We start from the raw sequence: 15,766 nt of genomic DNA on the forward strand, positions 1-15,766 counted from the left end.
CTACCAAAAAGGGAAATTTCCCTCTTCATTTCCACTTAAGAAGAACAGGGTCGCTTACCTATACCACTAGTTCCCTGCACATACATTTATTTTCACACCTTTGGCCCAAGAGTCATACAAAAGCAGAGAGCCACAAAGGAGTCACACCTGCTGACACAGAGATCACACTCATAACGCTGAGCATCTACAGAACATGCACTCTTTCATTTCAAGATGGCCCATCGAGAAGCAAGAATTTCAAGGGTGGGAGATTGTGTGAAACGTGCTGGCAATGCCCTCTGAGAACTATATTTTTAAACAGCTGTCAGATGCTGAACTACTGCCTCCTGATGCCTGTTGAAGTTCAGCTACCCTGGTGCCCAGATCTTGAGCAACTGTTGACCTCAGGGAGGAAGTGGGCAATGGCTGACAATATCATTCAAACAGCTCAGTTCCTTCCTGTACAAAAGAGCTTTTGGGGCAAAAACCTGCAACAACCAAAGCTACAGCCTTTAAATTCCTTGCCCTTCTCAATCAAGATGCACCTGAGATCAGGAATGAGGTGTTACAGTTCACTGTGTTCTCAGCAGAAAGGCATCCAAGTCTATATCTGCATCTCTTCCAACCCTGCTGCTGCATTAGGACAACTCACCCAGGGGAGACTGGAATGTAGAGGAAGCCTAGCTGGCTGAGAATCAATCCAGGCAAGCAGTGGACAGATTTACTAAACTGGTAATTTCCTTTTTCACCAATAGTCCTCAGTGTGCGTTTTCATTCCTTCATGCACTTGGAGCGCATTCCACAGGATTAGCCATCCCACAATGAAGCAAGTGCCAAAATATAAACATTTTGGTCGCGTCTACACTGGTACAAATCTTTGAAACAGCCATGCTAATGAACATTTAGAAGATTACTAATGAGGCGCTGAATTGAATATTGAGTGCCGCATTAGCATGCTTCTGGCCACGGCACTTCGAAAGTGCTGCTTTCAAATGCCCGCAGCTTGGTGCAACTACACGGGGTCCTTTTAAAAAGGACACCCCCGCCCACTGTGCAGCCACGCTGAGCCGCAGGCGTTCGAAAGTGGCTGGAAGCGTGCTTATGCTAATGAGGTGAATATTCAATCCAGCGCCTCATTAGTAATCTTCTAAATGCCAATTAGCATGGCTATTTCAAAGCTGTATACCAATGTAGACATGGCCCTTGTCTGACAGCAGCAAGGATCAGCTGCAAAATCTTACAGAGTTGAACTACTAGTCTTTTTTCCTTTATCAATTCCTTTCATACATAGGTCTTGGCTTATCAGTCAGGGATATGCTCATACTGGTAAAGTTTTCATGCACTGCTAGCCAAATAATCATGCTAGCAACTATATTCCCTAAGCACCCTATAACCTCCTTACGCACTTAAGGCACAGAGAAACTGTGATGGCAATGGCTCCCCTACAGAAGGGAGGAAGACCTAGGATGGGTACTTTTGCAGCAAACCTCACCTCTCCAGTCTGTGTACCACTTGCTGTCTCTCACCGTCCATTTTCTCTCTGAACTCTTGGGAGCAGGGACAGTCTTTCACTATCTGTTTGTAAAGCAGATGGCTCAGCTGGGCCCCTGTTCTTGATTAAGAGCCTTTGCTTTACTGTCAAACAAATAGTAATGCTCAAGGTATCTGTATAATTACTTGACTATTTTTAAATTTTAAAACAAAGGTTTGACTTGAAAGTTTGGGTGAAGGCTTACAGCAGTTCCAATTTTACCATGGTAGATTTCAATCCTGATGTTTAAAATATGAATAGGTGTACCACTCTAGCTTTACCTGAAGACAACAATTTCATCAGCCATCTCTTGCCTTCTCTTGTATTGCTGCAGACAGATACAGCAATAATCCTGCTTTGGGATAAGCCCTTTAGTGATGGAGGCTCTCAAGTTACACAGGGACCAGTGGAGATCATGGTTCAGGAGGTTAGTAGTTGTCTCTAGAAGGGTCTGTTAGGAAAGACAATTGTATCATTTGGTCACCACTCTGCAGAAATTACGTACTGAGTAAATTTATCATAGCAAGAAGCTCATGAAATAGATAAGCGTTTTCTTGCCTTATATACCATATATCTACTACCCAGAAAATACAGTACCCTCTTCTCTTTCCACATGAGACTATAACATTCTGCTTTTTGTCCAGTCATTTATTTATAATCTGTCTTTCAGCGATTTGTTCAAATCCTGTAGCAACTGAGACATTCTGTGATTTTTACATACTCCAGGCTCTCTTTCTTTCTTGTTCTCCATCTTTATGCAGTACATTTTTTCAGAGGGAACCTAACCTTTCATTAGGATTACAGGGGGAGGTGAGACCAGTAAACTCAAATGTGCTATATATTTTAAGAGTAAACAATGCCAATAATTCTGGTCTGCTGTAACACTGACAGTTCTATCTAGCTGATTTGCAAGCTTTTAAAATGGAATTAAAAATCAGAACCATTTCACTGTTATTCTTTACTTTCTAAAATGTTGCACACTTTGCTTTCCTGTTTGTGTTCTCATAGAACATAGATAGAAACTCACTAAAAAAAGCCACCGTTAAAGACCAAAACACCTACAAACATTCTGGGTAATTTTTACATATCACAGCACTGTACAGAGGAAAGAGACAGTATTTATCTATCTCCAATATAAATTCAAAATACCCATCACTGGCACAGGAGCTTTATCCTCTCTACCACCCATAGGAGAGTTTTATTGTTACATGAGCATCCCATATGACTGAAAAAGACCATTATACAACTGGAACAAATCTTGTACAAAGTACATCACACAGTGTCAATAGAACAATTAGATTTTGCTAATCCGATTAAATCTATGCATCATTTTATCTAAAGTTATGAATACTGACTATGGTCTTGAGTCTTACAAGTGTTGTATTCCTGGGTAACACCTACCAGATAAGATTTATACCCAGGCCAAACAGCTATGTGTTGACGTCGCATTAAGGACAGTTCACTCAAACAATGTGTCATAGAAGAAACTTATCCCACCAAGTAAGCCTTTCTGTGGACATCTCAGCAAGAATGTGGGCAACGGCCAGGCTGTTCCTATGAGGTGTGGTGTCCAGGACAACTCGCCCCTCCCCATCTCTTCCTGCCTCCCATTCCAAACCTCAGCCTGCAAGAAATGCTGGGAGCCAGTGAAGTGAAGCAGGCTGGGGCTGGATTGCTTTGCTTCCTGCCATGATTGAGTGCAGTCTATTCCAGGCCAGCTGGGCACTAGGACATCAGAGTGCGAGTGCTGAATCAGCACAATATCTGACAGTCCACTAAACTGAAAGTGTACAAGGCTGTAGTCCTTTCCAGTCTCCTGTATGGCTGTGAAACCTGGGCCTTGTACAGAAAACATAAAACTGCTGGAGTGCTTCCACACATGCAGCCTGAGGTCAATACTGCACATTCGATGGCAGGACAAAGTTACAAACCTGGAAGTCCTGGACAGAGCAGGAACAACGAGCATCGAAGCCATGATTCTGAAAGCCCAGCTTCACTGGACAGGGCACATCATGTGAATGGGGGAGACAAGAATCCCTAAGCAACTCCTCTATGGTGAACTCTCCCAAGGCAAAAGGAATCAAGGTAGATCTCGCAAGAGGTATAAAGACTACATGAAGGCCAACATTGCTCATGCTGGTTTAAAACCAGATCAGCTAGAGCAGCGTGCAAAAGACCAAACAGGCTGGTGTGCTCTCGTGCGGCACGTGTATGACAACTCTGAAGAGCAGTGACACGTACGCCTCATTGATGCTCGTGAGAGGAAGAAAGCAACAGCCACACCAACAGAGCCAGGACAATTCCCTAGCCCCCACTGTGAATGCCCATGCCATTCAAAGCTTGGACTCCTCAGCCACATGTGAGTCCACATTCAATGAGCCTCTGAAAGCTCAAGACGTCATCGGCGGACACGACGAACTACCTATAATTCCATCACTGCTACAAACCTCATAAGAGGGCCTTGCAATTATTTGTATGTACATGATCATTTAACCATTAACCCACTCCTCCATTTGTCTAGGTCACTCCGGACCTTATCCCTACCCTCTAGCATATCTACTGCTCTCTCCAACTCAATGTCATCTGCAAACTTGCTGAATTTGCAATCGACCCCCTCACCCAGATCATTAATGAAGAAATTGAAGAAAATGGACCCAGGGCACTCAGTCTGATAACAGCTGGCAACTAGACATTGAGCCACTGATTACCATCTCTTGGCCATATCTACAAGGCATGCTGCTGCCGGCAGGGTCATGCAAATAAGGGCAACTGACAATGCACTTTTGTCAGGGATGAGGGGCTGTTGACAAGGTGGGTTTTGGTCAAGAGAACTCCATCTATGCAGCTTTTTTTGTGGTGACAGATGCCTCTGCTGGGACAGCAATCACATGAGAGTGCACAAATGAGGCATGCAATTGGTAAATTAGCACCTCATTTGGATTGTCCAATGCCCTCACTTGCATGACCTTACTGGCAGCAGTGCATCATGTAGATGTGGCCCCCGAGTCTGACAATCTAGCCAGTTTTCTATTCACCTTCCAGTCTGTTCATCCAAACCATGCTACTTTAAATTGCTTGTACAAATATTGAGGGAGACCGTTATCAAAAGCTTCGCTAAAGCCAAGGTATATCACAGCAACTGCTTTCCCTATATTCAAAAGCCAGCTCTCTCATCAAAGAAGGCAAACAGGTTGTTCAGACATGGTTTGCCCTTGGTGAATCTATGCTGACTATTCTCGATCACCTTCCTCTCCCCTCCAAGTGTTTCAAAATGGTTTCCATGCGATTATTAGGTAAGATATAGGTTATATATTCACCTGGCTGATCTCTTGGGATTAGAAAAGCACTAACGACTGAACGGGTTTTCAGTAATGAGCTCATCATAGAGGCCAACGTCTGGGTGGTAAGACAAGGGCCAGAATGCCTATGGTGATAACATTTTTGGCTTCTTGTTAACTAGTGCAATGAGACAGAAGTTTACTTCTGTTATTGGCTTGGTACAACCTTTTGATAGAATAACACCAGTGAGTGGCGAGTCTGCCCTATATCTTAGGGATGGGTCATGAATCTGGCATCCACAGTTGTGCCCCTAATACACGGTGACATTCTCTGAACACTCAAAGTGGCACAAGATGCCTTGTGACCATTCCCCTTAATGCCAAGCATAACTGCACATTTTGTTATGCTTCTCAAAAGACTGTATCAATAAACATTTTATCTGACACAAGGAAGACTGGCAAACTCAGCAGTGCTGACAGCCACCAGAGGCCCCAGGGCAAGGTAGAAGGGCGACCTGGCTCCACACTCCGGAAGGGATGGAGCCCAGGTCCCAGACTGTAGTGCTGTCCCCCTACCCCCTCAGAGCTGCACGCAGCTGGAGCAGCACTGCTGCAGTGTTTCTAAGGGGTCTGGTAGCAAATGCCCCCTTTGCTCACCCCTACCAGCAGGCCTGGGCGCAGTACTACAGTCTGTCAAATACCTGGTTAGCATAATTCAAAATTCAAGGGAGACCAAACAGAATGAACAGCTTAACCCAAGAGTATGCAGCAGGAATGAAACATTTCCAAGGCTAGCACATGGAGGCAGGACTCATGCTGATTGCCTCAGTGAAGCTGCTCCTCCAAATAAGAAAACAGCCTTTTCCCGCCATTGCCTTTTGATCCCTGTGGTAAAAAGAACTGTAAAGTTACTGAATGTCTAGGTCTGATAAACAACATTAAAGTGATTGACGTTTGAGACCTCGCCCACTGATGTATTTTCAATGTTTGTCCAGAAACACCTTTCCTGTAAATCTGCTCTGGGAAGTGCCTCCCCCAGCCCCCAAAAGAGAGCCTCTGCCCCCTTACGGGGAGCTAGGTAGGCTGCTTGTCTTTCACAGCCCCAGAGACTGGCTGAGCTGCTGCTTTAGCTTAAGTCTCCAGTAGGTCAGGTGGTCTTCTCCCCATCATCTGTCAGCCCCAGCCTTGCTCCAGTGAGAAAGCAGAGCCCCTTCTCTGAGTAGATGGTATATGGAAGGATCTTGGGAGAAAGCATTATAGGAAGAGGAACATTTGAGGGGCTTCTTGTCTTTTTTGCTTTCACATTCTCTTGCTGAGTCACAAAATGGCAGCCAGAGAGCTGCAGAGGTCTCTTCAAGGAATCCAAGGATGAAAAACCTGGATTACAACTGACAGTTGCCCTGCCCATCAGTGAATGAGGACGAAATGCTGAGTATCTATGCTGTCACAGACTGACCCATGAAACATGTATGTCACACAGCCAGAGGGGATCAAGTTAAAACAAACAAATTAGACTCAGGAAAAGGCTGGTGCATCCTAGCACACTCGCTTTATAACAAGTTCTGGCCAAGATCAGCCCACATTCAGAGATCTTGCAGAGTGAACAGGATTTGTGTACATCTGAAAGAGGATCTCACCTGATTAAAAAAGGTGGAGGAGTTCAAGGCAACATGAACCATGGCAGCACTCCGAATTGGACTTATGGAAACTAAACGTTACATATTAGGTCTTTCCTCCATTTGTCATAGAGTTGATTTCAAAAGAAGACCTAAATATAAGGCTCGCTCCCTGAAATGGGACCAAAAAAGGCCTAAAATGAATTTAGGGCTTTACTTCCCAAACTGAAAGCACCTGCATAAGGGCTGAACCATCATCTGGCCACTCCATCTGGCAACAACCTGACGTGCATCAAAGATAAAGCACCCTACTCAGAAAGGAGCGCATGATGTGCAAATAGGTATCATCCCTGCATGATCTTGTCACTCCTCACTTCTCCCTTCAGGGTTATTCAAGGAGATCAGCGCCTGAGAGGATATTTATGAGGACAGCTCATAAATGCAGCAGAGGTTGTGCTTGTGTTCCCTTAAAGGGACAGAACCAAGGAGGACAGTCTCTTTCCAGCTGGTGGCAGATGTTGCTAAGTGATGCCAGAAGGCACTTGTCACTGAGAATCAACTCTGTTTCCCAGGAACCATGAAATGGGAAGGAAAAGACAGACATAAGATCCCTCTTTTTCAAACGATCCTTCCTGGACAGCCATCAATAGCCAGTTATCAGCACTGCTTGATCATCACCACCACCTGATGAAGGCAGTGATCACTAGTTATGCCTGGCTGTAGGAGAAACTTGGCTCCACTGGCAGAATTGCTCATAGATGAGCACAAAAAGGAACTGGGGCTCCCTCTCTCTCCTACTTCAGAGGAGGAGCAGGAGGAAGTGTTCTTCCACACAGTCCTGGCTCTTTAGGAAGCCCTTTTTATACCTGGAAGGCGAGGCCAGGGGACAGGTGCAGAAGTATCACTTCTGCCAATACTTATCCCTTGAGCCAGTGGAATCACAGCAGGAGGATGCAAGAAGGGAAGCTGAGCCATCTGTAACAGCTCTTTCCAGACAATCCCAACAGAAAGTCAGAAGACGCCTGTGGACTGTAATGAGATCAGCTCTCACTGGGGAACCTGAGTGTCTCCACACAGTTAAGCACCCAAGGAAATGCACAGGATGCTGTGGCAACTGCACCAATAGCTTGTACAGAAGTAAATCTTTCTAACCAAAAATAAATTTGTATTTCTTAAAACAAATCCAAGGTTAGGGGCATGAAACAGATGTAGGGCAGCATTGCAGTATCACCCAACAATGAAAGAGGGAGAAGCGCAGGCTTTGAGGGGAGATCATACGCTCCATACGGTAGGTTTCAGATGGCAGATGGAATATCCACAAGGAGATATCAAAGACAGGATGAGATATTCATGTGAATGATAGACAAAAAGTAAAGGTATATGTTGTCAAAGAAGAGCAGACTCCCACAGACACATTTCAACACCAACAAATGTCAAAACACATATCAAAAGAAAGCATGCAAAAGCTACACAGAAATTCAAAGGGCATAAAAACTAACACTGAATTTCAACACTCATTTTAAGTAAATTTTAGAACACAGTCTGAATTCTGATTGCCAACCACACAGTTAAGCATGTCTGAACCCTTACTTTAGCACATTATTGTTCAGGCAATCTACTTAAAATGTGATTTCCCTGTATTGCTACATTTTTGAATGCCTCATACAAGAACACACACATCTTTTGAGGTTGACTAAAGCTAGGTTTCCATTTACCTAATTGTTTTTAGATGAAATTAACATATTCATCCCTGACAATTAGTGAACGTAATAGAATAAACTCCTCTTCTAGGTTTCTGGTGTCCAACCAATTCTGAAGCAGTAGTCACTATCATGACACTACTGCTCCAGCAAACTAGCCATAGTATGCTGAAAATATGTTTATTGTTCAAGCCAGCTCACCACACTCAACCAGCCCAATAGCCACATGTAGCTCGCGTGTTGGACACTACTGTTTTAGGCAGTTCTAGTTTGGCTGTTTGTTTAGCTATGGACAGAAAAAGATGTACACACAACTTACTTGCTCATAGTTAAATGTGTCCAGCATTCCCAGTACAAGTCCCTGAATTTCTCCAAGTTTCCCTCTACCATAGATTGGATCCTGTGTTAAAAATTAAAAGCTTTGATTAACAAAAATACAGAAGAGCTTAACATTTTTACATTGTATTACACTGTTTATTCCCATTTTTATAATACTGGAAATATCCTTGAGACGTTATCTAGTCCAGTCCCCTGCATTCACGGCAGGAACAAACATCATCTAGATCAGGGGTCTGCAACCAAAATAGGGAGAAGAGCCTTTTTTCCCCAAATTCAGTTGCAATACCAATACTTCAAGAGCCACAGAGCACATGAATACGAGATGGTCCTTACTAAGTAATGTCAAACCAAATGTTTTGTAACCCTTATTTTAAGAACAGTGCACGCACAATGATCTGTGATGTGACATGTTTACTGTAGGCCATTCACAAACTTGTTACATATTCTATTTCCTCACACTTTACATGTGTGTTTGGACCGTCTTCCTGACTTCCAGTCCCGAACCTACTTTAGCAATGCCAATTTTACTTCACATTCAATTTCGGTTTTCTTTCTTAACATGCACGTTGCCCTTCACAGCAGGAATGCTGCAAGCTTCCTTTTCCTCTTCAAAATCAAGACTTTAACAACATGATCAAAACAGATACAGTATAATATCCCACAATGCACTGCTCATATTAAAGGGGCAGTTATCCAGTGTTTCGAGATCACCTACCGTTTGCTATTTCAAAAAAAGTTCAGAATTTAACAGAATTTTTCAAACAACAATATTTAATTGTACTGAGTTAGTAAGGGCTCCTTGGGACCATTCCCTACCGCGGCAGGGCAGGGAGTCAGGATGGGGAGGCAGCAGATTTGGGCACATGCTCCCCCTGCACCCAGGTTGCCATGTGTTCCTGTGAGCTCTGCAGCTGGGCTTTGCCTGGGGGCCGCTTGTTGCCTGCGACACAGGCAGGTAGAGAGGCTGGCAGTGACTACATGGGAGTCACTTGTGAGACACTCCGCAGTCCAATCCCCACTTTCATTCCCCGACGTGCCCATTCTGCCTTCCCCTTCCCTCTCAGACCCCAGACCTGACAGCCTTATCTGGCACAACACTGCTGACCTGAACCACGCGGAGAGAGGGAGCCAGCCAATGTGAAAGACGCAGGCACGTGTTGGGAAGGATGCAGACCAGAGCCCCCCCCTAGTTATCCCCTCTGGGGCCAGACAGATTGCTCTCTCCCAGGGCTCATGGAGGCATACTGCTGCTGCTGACTCTCTGTGGCTCCCTAGCCCCTGCCACAGCTTTCTTTGGGGCTCCCTGTTGTGGCCCCCCAGCATGGCTTTCCCCGGGCTACCCAGATGCTGGTGCAGCTTTCTCTGGGGCTCCCCAGACCCAGCGCAGCTCCCCGGTCCCCAGCAAAACTTTCTCCAGGCTCGCTGCGCTGCCGTGGCTTAAACATAAAGAAACCCAAATTCAGTTGGTTTAAACCATCTGATCTTTGGTTTTTTGTATAAGAGGTGTCCAGGCAGGGAGCCACAAGAGGAGTCAGCAGCTGCAGCCTCCATAGCCACAAATGACTCATTAAAAAGCCACATGCAGTTCCAGAGCCACAGGTTGCCGACCCCTAATCTAAATCATCCCTGACAGATGTTTAAGATCCCTAGGTAATTTATTCCAGTGCTTAACCACCCTGACTATTAGGAAGATTTTCCTAATAGCCAACCTAAACCTCCCTTGCTGCAGTTTAAGCCCAGGGCTTTTTGTCCTATCATCAGGAGCTAATTCCTCCCTCCTCCTTGTAACACCCTTTTAGGTATTTGAAAACTAGTATTGCGTCCCCTCTGAGTCTTCTCTTTTACTGACTAAACAAACGCAATACTTTCAACCTTCCTTCATAGGTCATATTTTCTAGGCCTTTAATCATATTTGTTGCTTTTTCTCTGGACCTTCTTCAATTTGTCCACACCCTTCCTGAAATGTAGCACCTGGAACTAGACAATGTACCTTAACAGTTCAGATTAAAATGGAAGAATTAGTTCTAGTTTTTATTTACAGCTTCCCTATTGATACACTCCAGAATGTTTACTTTTTTCAAACCAGTGCACACTGTCGACTCATACGTAGCTTGTGACCCAACTATGTACTTTCCACAGTACTCTTCCTAGGCAGCCTTTGCCCATTTTGTATGTATGAAACTGATTGGTCCTTCCTAAGTGGAGTACTTTGCATTTGTTCTTGCTGAATTTCACCCTATTTATCTCAGACCATTTCAAAACTATAATCCTATCCTTCAAAGCACTTGCAATCTCTCCCAGTTTGGTATCACTTGCCAACGTCATAAGTGTACCCTCTATGCTTCTATGAGAGAAACAGCAGCTACCCTTAAGAAATAAGGTTTAGAAATATTTGTGTGACACAATCAGAAATACGCATTTTCCCATACATGCACGATATGTAAAGAGCAAAGCCTGATATCTGATTGGCAACAATCATGCCAAGGACAAACCCAGACATTTGGGGCACCAATCTTCACTCCTTCATTTTGCAGGACCACTTTTGGCTGTAACTACAAATTAAACATTTGTTCAATACTATAAACTCAGTTTGTCTTCTCACTATTATCCTGGTATTGCCCAAATAAAGCTTAAGGAGAGAACCTACATGGCCAATATTCAGGCAAAATCCTACTAGAGACAGTCCTGCCAGAATAAAGTCTAGCTCAGGATTGGGCCCATGGGAACACAGAGTTGTCTAGAAACATTAAAATAGTGTTACAGTTCAGAGGAAAGTTCTCATGTGACAAGATATCTTTGGACAGAAATTCCAAACAATCTTGTCTGCACCCTAGGAGAATGCATCTGTGCTCTCTGTATGCCAGCTGGTAGATTAGGATGGTTGCCACATTTATTATTTCAAGGGGGGAAAAAAAAGATGAGTGCTAAGTATAGATATTTTTTGTGTTTAAGATTAAAAATCCACTTTACATTGTGATAAAATTGGATCAAATATTACACATAGAATATGAAAATAAAAGAAAGAAAACCCATAATATTCACACTAAAAGGTTAAATACAAAGAACACTGAAATCATTTGTTGATAATACAGGATAGAACTCATCACATGTAACAGTATGTATAAAAAGACAACTTCAAAATACTTACCTAGCAGACTAACAGGAAGTACTTAGACAAGCTTCCAAAACATTTGCAGACTAATCCAAAAATCTATTGAAATAATATTTTTAAAAAGCACTTATAGATTAGCCACACAGTAGAAGTAAGACTATTAGATGAAGCCAAAATAATTGATTTGCAAAATTTACACTTTCTAAATCAATACTAGAGTCACTGATTTACACAAAATACACACGCAAAAAAAAAACTAGCAGGTTGTAGACAGTTCAAATATTTACTCCTTGGGGAATTTTGTACCACTGCCCAATGCAAAATGTCACAGAATTTCCCGTTCACACCACAGAATTGGGGCTGCAGACCTGCTGGCCACCACTAGTGGCTTCTGGACACTGCAGAGCCCAGTTCACAGTAAGTGGAGTGCTTGGCTGAGCTGGAGGCTTCGTGCCCTGTTTGATCCAGGGATGGAAGAAGGCTCAAGAGACTATTCCTGCTATATAAACCCTGGATTCTATATTTTTCTACTCCAATCAGCTGAAGTAGGTCTTACCCATAAAAGCTCATGACCTAACACCCTTGTTAGTCTCTAAGTTGCCACAAGACTGCTTGTTTTATGTGAAGCTACAAACTAACATGGCTATCCTTCTGAGAGCATAAAAAAATGGAGAGAGTTCAAAGAAGAAGCATGAGAACAGCTGAAGGAATGGAAAACGTATCAGAGTGAGCTATTCAAGAAGCTCAATCTATTTAACTATGCTAAGCAGTGACATAATTACAGTCAATAAATACCTACTACCTGGGGAACTAACAGGCAATCATGAACTCTCCTATCTAGCATTTGAAGATATAACAAAAAGATGTTGACTAAGGCTACGTTTTAATTGCAGGTATTTTTAGTAAAAGTCATGGACCGGTCATGGGAAGTAAACAAAAATTCACAGCCCCTGACCTGTCTATGGCTTTCGCTGTACACCCGTGACTAAAACTTGCCAGAGGGTGGCTCAGGGGTATGCGTGGTCCGGGGGCAGTGATGGAGCTGGGGTGTCATGGGTGCTTGGGGAGGTGGCAGGACTGAGGCAGGCTGTCTAGCTACTAGCTTCACAGGCTGTTTCAACTCCACCTCAAACCGAGGTTCTGCAGCTCCCATTGGCTGAGAACTGTGGCCTGCAGTTGGAGGCAGCCTGTGGAACTAGGAACTGAGGGAGGAGTGTTACCCTCACCCTTCTGGGGAGGGCCACTCTCACCCTTCTGGAGAGGCCCTCCCCAGGTATGCCCCACCCTAACCCCTCCAGACCTGAGGGCCTTTCCCCCCAGAAAATCCTGCTGTTGGGATGCAGGAAACCTAAGACTGACCCAGCAGAAGCTGCTGCATGTGGCCATAGTGGGTGGAGGGGACTGCCCAAACTGCTTACAGGGCCCCCAGGCCAGGCACACTAACCACTGCAGAAGTCCTACAAAGTCACAGAATCCATAACTTCTGGGACCTCTGTGACACACACAGCACCTTAGCGATGGCTACAAGTTGAGAACAGACAACTTTGGACTGGAAATACAAGCTACAAATATTTGGCAGTGACTAGCCGCTGGAAATATAAAAAAACCTACCCAAGGTTGTGTTGATTCTCCATTACTGGCAACATAAAACTTGAGATTGGAAATTTTTCAAGAAACTATGCTGTAACTCAAAAAGGATTTAATTCAGGCATGTTCTGTGACTTGTGGTAAGCGAGAAGTCTGACTAGAGATCATTAAGGGTCCCTTCAGTATTTGTAATATAAGTCGAAGAATGTCAGATTCTTTGCTTCAGGAGGTCAGAAATCAGCCACAAAACCTCAGGGACTGCTAATATCAAGAAATAAATCCTCAGGGGCAGACCGTTGTCCTTACATTGACTTATCCTCTTCTCACTGATTAAGCCATTTTTGCTGTTGGGGATGCTCTCTGGTCAACAGCTTGCTCTTGAACCCAAGAGATGTACCTCTCTCCTAAGGAATCACCCAAGGAACGCACTCTCAGCAGCTGTTTGGAGAGAAGCATATTCGGGAGAAGGATTCCTCATGCCAGACCACAGCCACTTGTGTTCTCAAATGAACTTGTCTAGTCACACTGTAGCCCATGGACTGCATCTTATAATTATGGGGATTATTCGTAGCAAGAATATCAATGCCCTGGCTCCCAGCTCCCCTCCGCTTGCAGAGCCAAGAAAATGATCAGGGCAGCAGCCCTTGTTAGCTTCCTGGCTCCAAGTAGCAGAAGGGAGCTGGGAGCCGGGAGCCAGGCTGCCCCTGGTTCCTGGCTCCCCTTTACTGGCTGGAGCCAGGAAACTGAACAAGGCTGCCGCCCTGGTCAGTTTCCCCTCTCTGCAAGGGGAGGGGAGCCATCAGCCAACCTGCTGCCTGATTCCCAGTTCCCCACCACTTGTGGCACCAGGTCAGTTTCCCAGGTCCAGCAAGTGGTGGGGAGAGGAGAACCAGGCTGCCCCCTGGTTCCTGGCTCCCTGACACTCTGAGAGCCAGGAAACAGACTAGCCCTGCTGGGCTGGTCAGTTTCCTGATTCCTGTCTCCCCTTGACTTACATGAAAATTCAAGTTACTTGAGGGTTTAACGTACTTAACTTTTTCAAGGTGGCCATAATGCAAATCGACTGAGGATAGGGGAGAATCATTTCCACTGTCTCTACTAATCCATGTACAATTCCTAAAGAAACACTGGAAAAAAACCATGGCTCTTCTGGGGTGAATGCCAGGAGTTCCTAGGCTGGGACAACCTCCTCCCATGCCATGCATGCAATTGCACAATAGGCTACACGGATTTCCAGAGCTTGCAAGTTCCTCCTTGAAGGAAATGTATGGCTAAGGCATTTTTCCTGTAACTATGGGCCTGGTATCAGTTGCTGATGTTTCCTGGCAGTCTCTTACTAATGGGATCAGGCAGCAGGCTCTCCAGAAGAACTCTAATCAGCTTAAATTCACTTCTATCTGATTCGCAGCACTTTTGCTGTGACTGTAGTTGATTAGATCTCCTGGGAACTCTTTGTTCAAGCCTCTGCTGTAGTTTGTGAGGATATTTTTCTGCACTGCAAGTCCTGATTTCCTTCTAACACAAAGAAATAACACACTCAACACATTTACACTTCAACAATAAGCCAAGGACTTTCTGGTTTCAGGCAACATCTTAGGGCCAGTGCTTTTTCAGTGAGTTCCTTGACACAGTGATGACAAATCTCGTAAATGTCAAGCAAACTGCATATTTCCCAGCATGATGCTTCCATAACCAGGGCTAGATCCTGAACGATCATGTAACAAGCTTTTTATGTTATTACTCCAGGTAAATAAGGTCTTTTGGAAGTTGCCCCAAATGACTCAAAAGGAAGCATCATTCTAGAAGTTACTGTGATGCACAAAATCAACATTATCCAACAAGCACTGGGACCAAAAAGGATTAGGGAGTTTGGAATACGTGCTATATGCAGAAAGATTAAAAAGACTAGGATTTTCCATCTTAGAAAAGAAGAGAGATGGATAATATCAGCTGCCAACCAGACATCAAGCAGTTGATCACTACCCTTTGAGCCCACTGACCTAGCCAGCTCTCCATTCTTTTGAGCCATTCTATAACTAACTTTCTGGCAAGAGTACTGCAGCAGACTGTATTAAAAGCCTCCCTCAAGTCAAGGTACATTAAATCCACTGCTTTCTTCATACCCACAGGGCCAGTTACCTCATCGTAGCAGGCTATGAGGTTGGTCAGGGATAACCTGGCCTTGGTGAATGCATATTGATTCTTCCTGATCACCTTCCTCTCCTCCAAGGGTTTCAGAATGGGTTCCTTGAGAATCTGCACCATAATTTTCCCAGGTTACTGGCTTTTCCTGCTTACTTGGGGCTCAGCGCTCTCCTTTTCTGTTGCTGACACACTAGACTGAAGACTCCACTACTTGCAGTAGGCACTGATGACTGCCATGTCTTAATTCAGGTGGCCCGCAATCATTCTGAAGTTTCCTGAAGCTAGGAAGCTATTACTTGCAGAATTCAACGGCACTGAGGTTGCTAAGAGGCTCGTCATTAGTAAATACACTGAAAAAATGGGGGCAATAACAGACCCCTGAAGGAGTCCATTCTTCTGCCTCCTCCATGCTCTCAGTTTGTTACCATAGCACCACTTGGAATTGTCCGTTTAGAAATATTAATTCCATTGCCGATTCA

At 44.4% G+C, this 15,766-nt stretch overlaps 1 protein-coding gene across 4 annotated transcripts in view; it reads right to left on the reverse strand.

Moving 5' to 3' along the window:
* VPS8 (VPS8 subunit of CORVET complex) overlaps positions 1-15,766 on the reverse strand; it is a 158,479-nt gene that overhangs the window by 12,492 nt on the left and 130,221 nt on the right. For 3 of the 4 annotated variants that reach the window (XM_075004218.1, XM_075004217.1, XM_075004221.1), the window contains 2 exons: positions 8,424-8,504; positions 1,792-1,961 (listed from right to left, as the gene is read on the reverse strand). In XM_075004218.1, the coding sequence (XP_074860319.1) occupies positions 1,792-1,961; positions 8,424-8,504 (251 nt within the window). The remainder of the gene's footprint in view (positions 1-1,791; positions 1,962-8,423; positions 8,505-15,766) is intronic. The other variant, XM_075004220.1, reaches the window with a different exon arrangement.

Source organism: Carettochelys insculpta, chromosome 10, assembly GCF_033958435.1.
Source record: "Carettochelys insculpta isolate YL-2023 chromosome 10, ASM3395843v1, whole genome shotgun sequence".
NCBI lineage: Eukaryota > Metazoa > Chordata > Testudines > Carettochelyidae > Carettochelys > Carettochelys insculpta.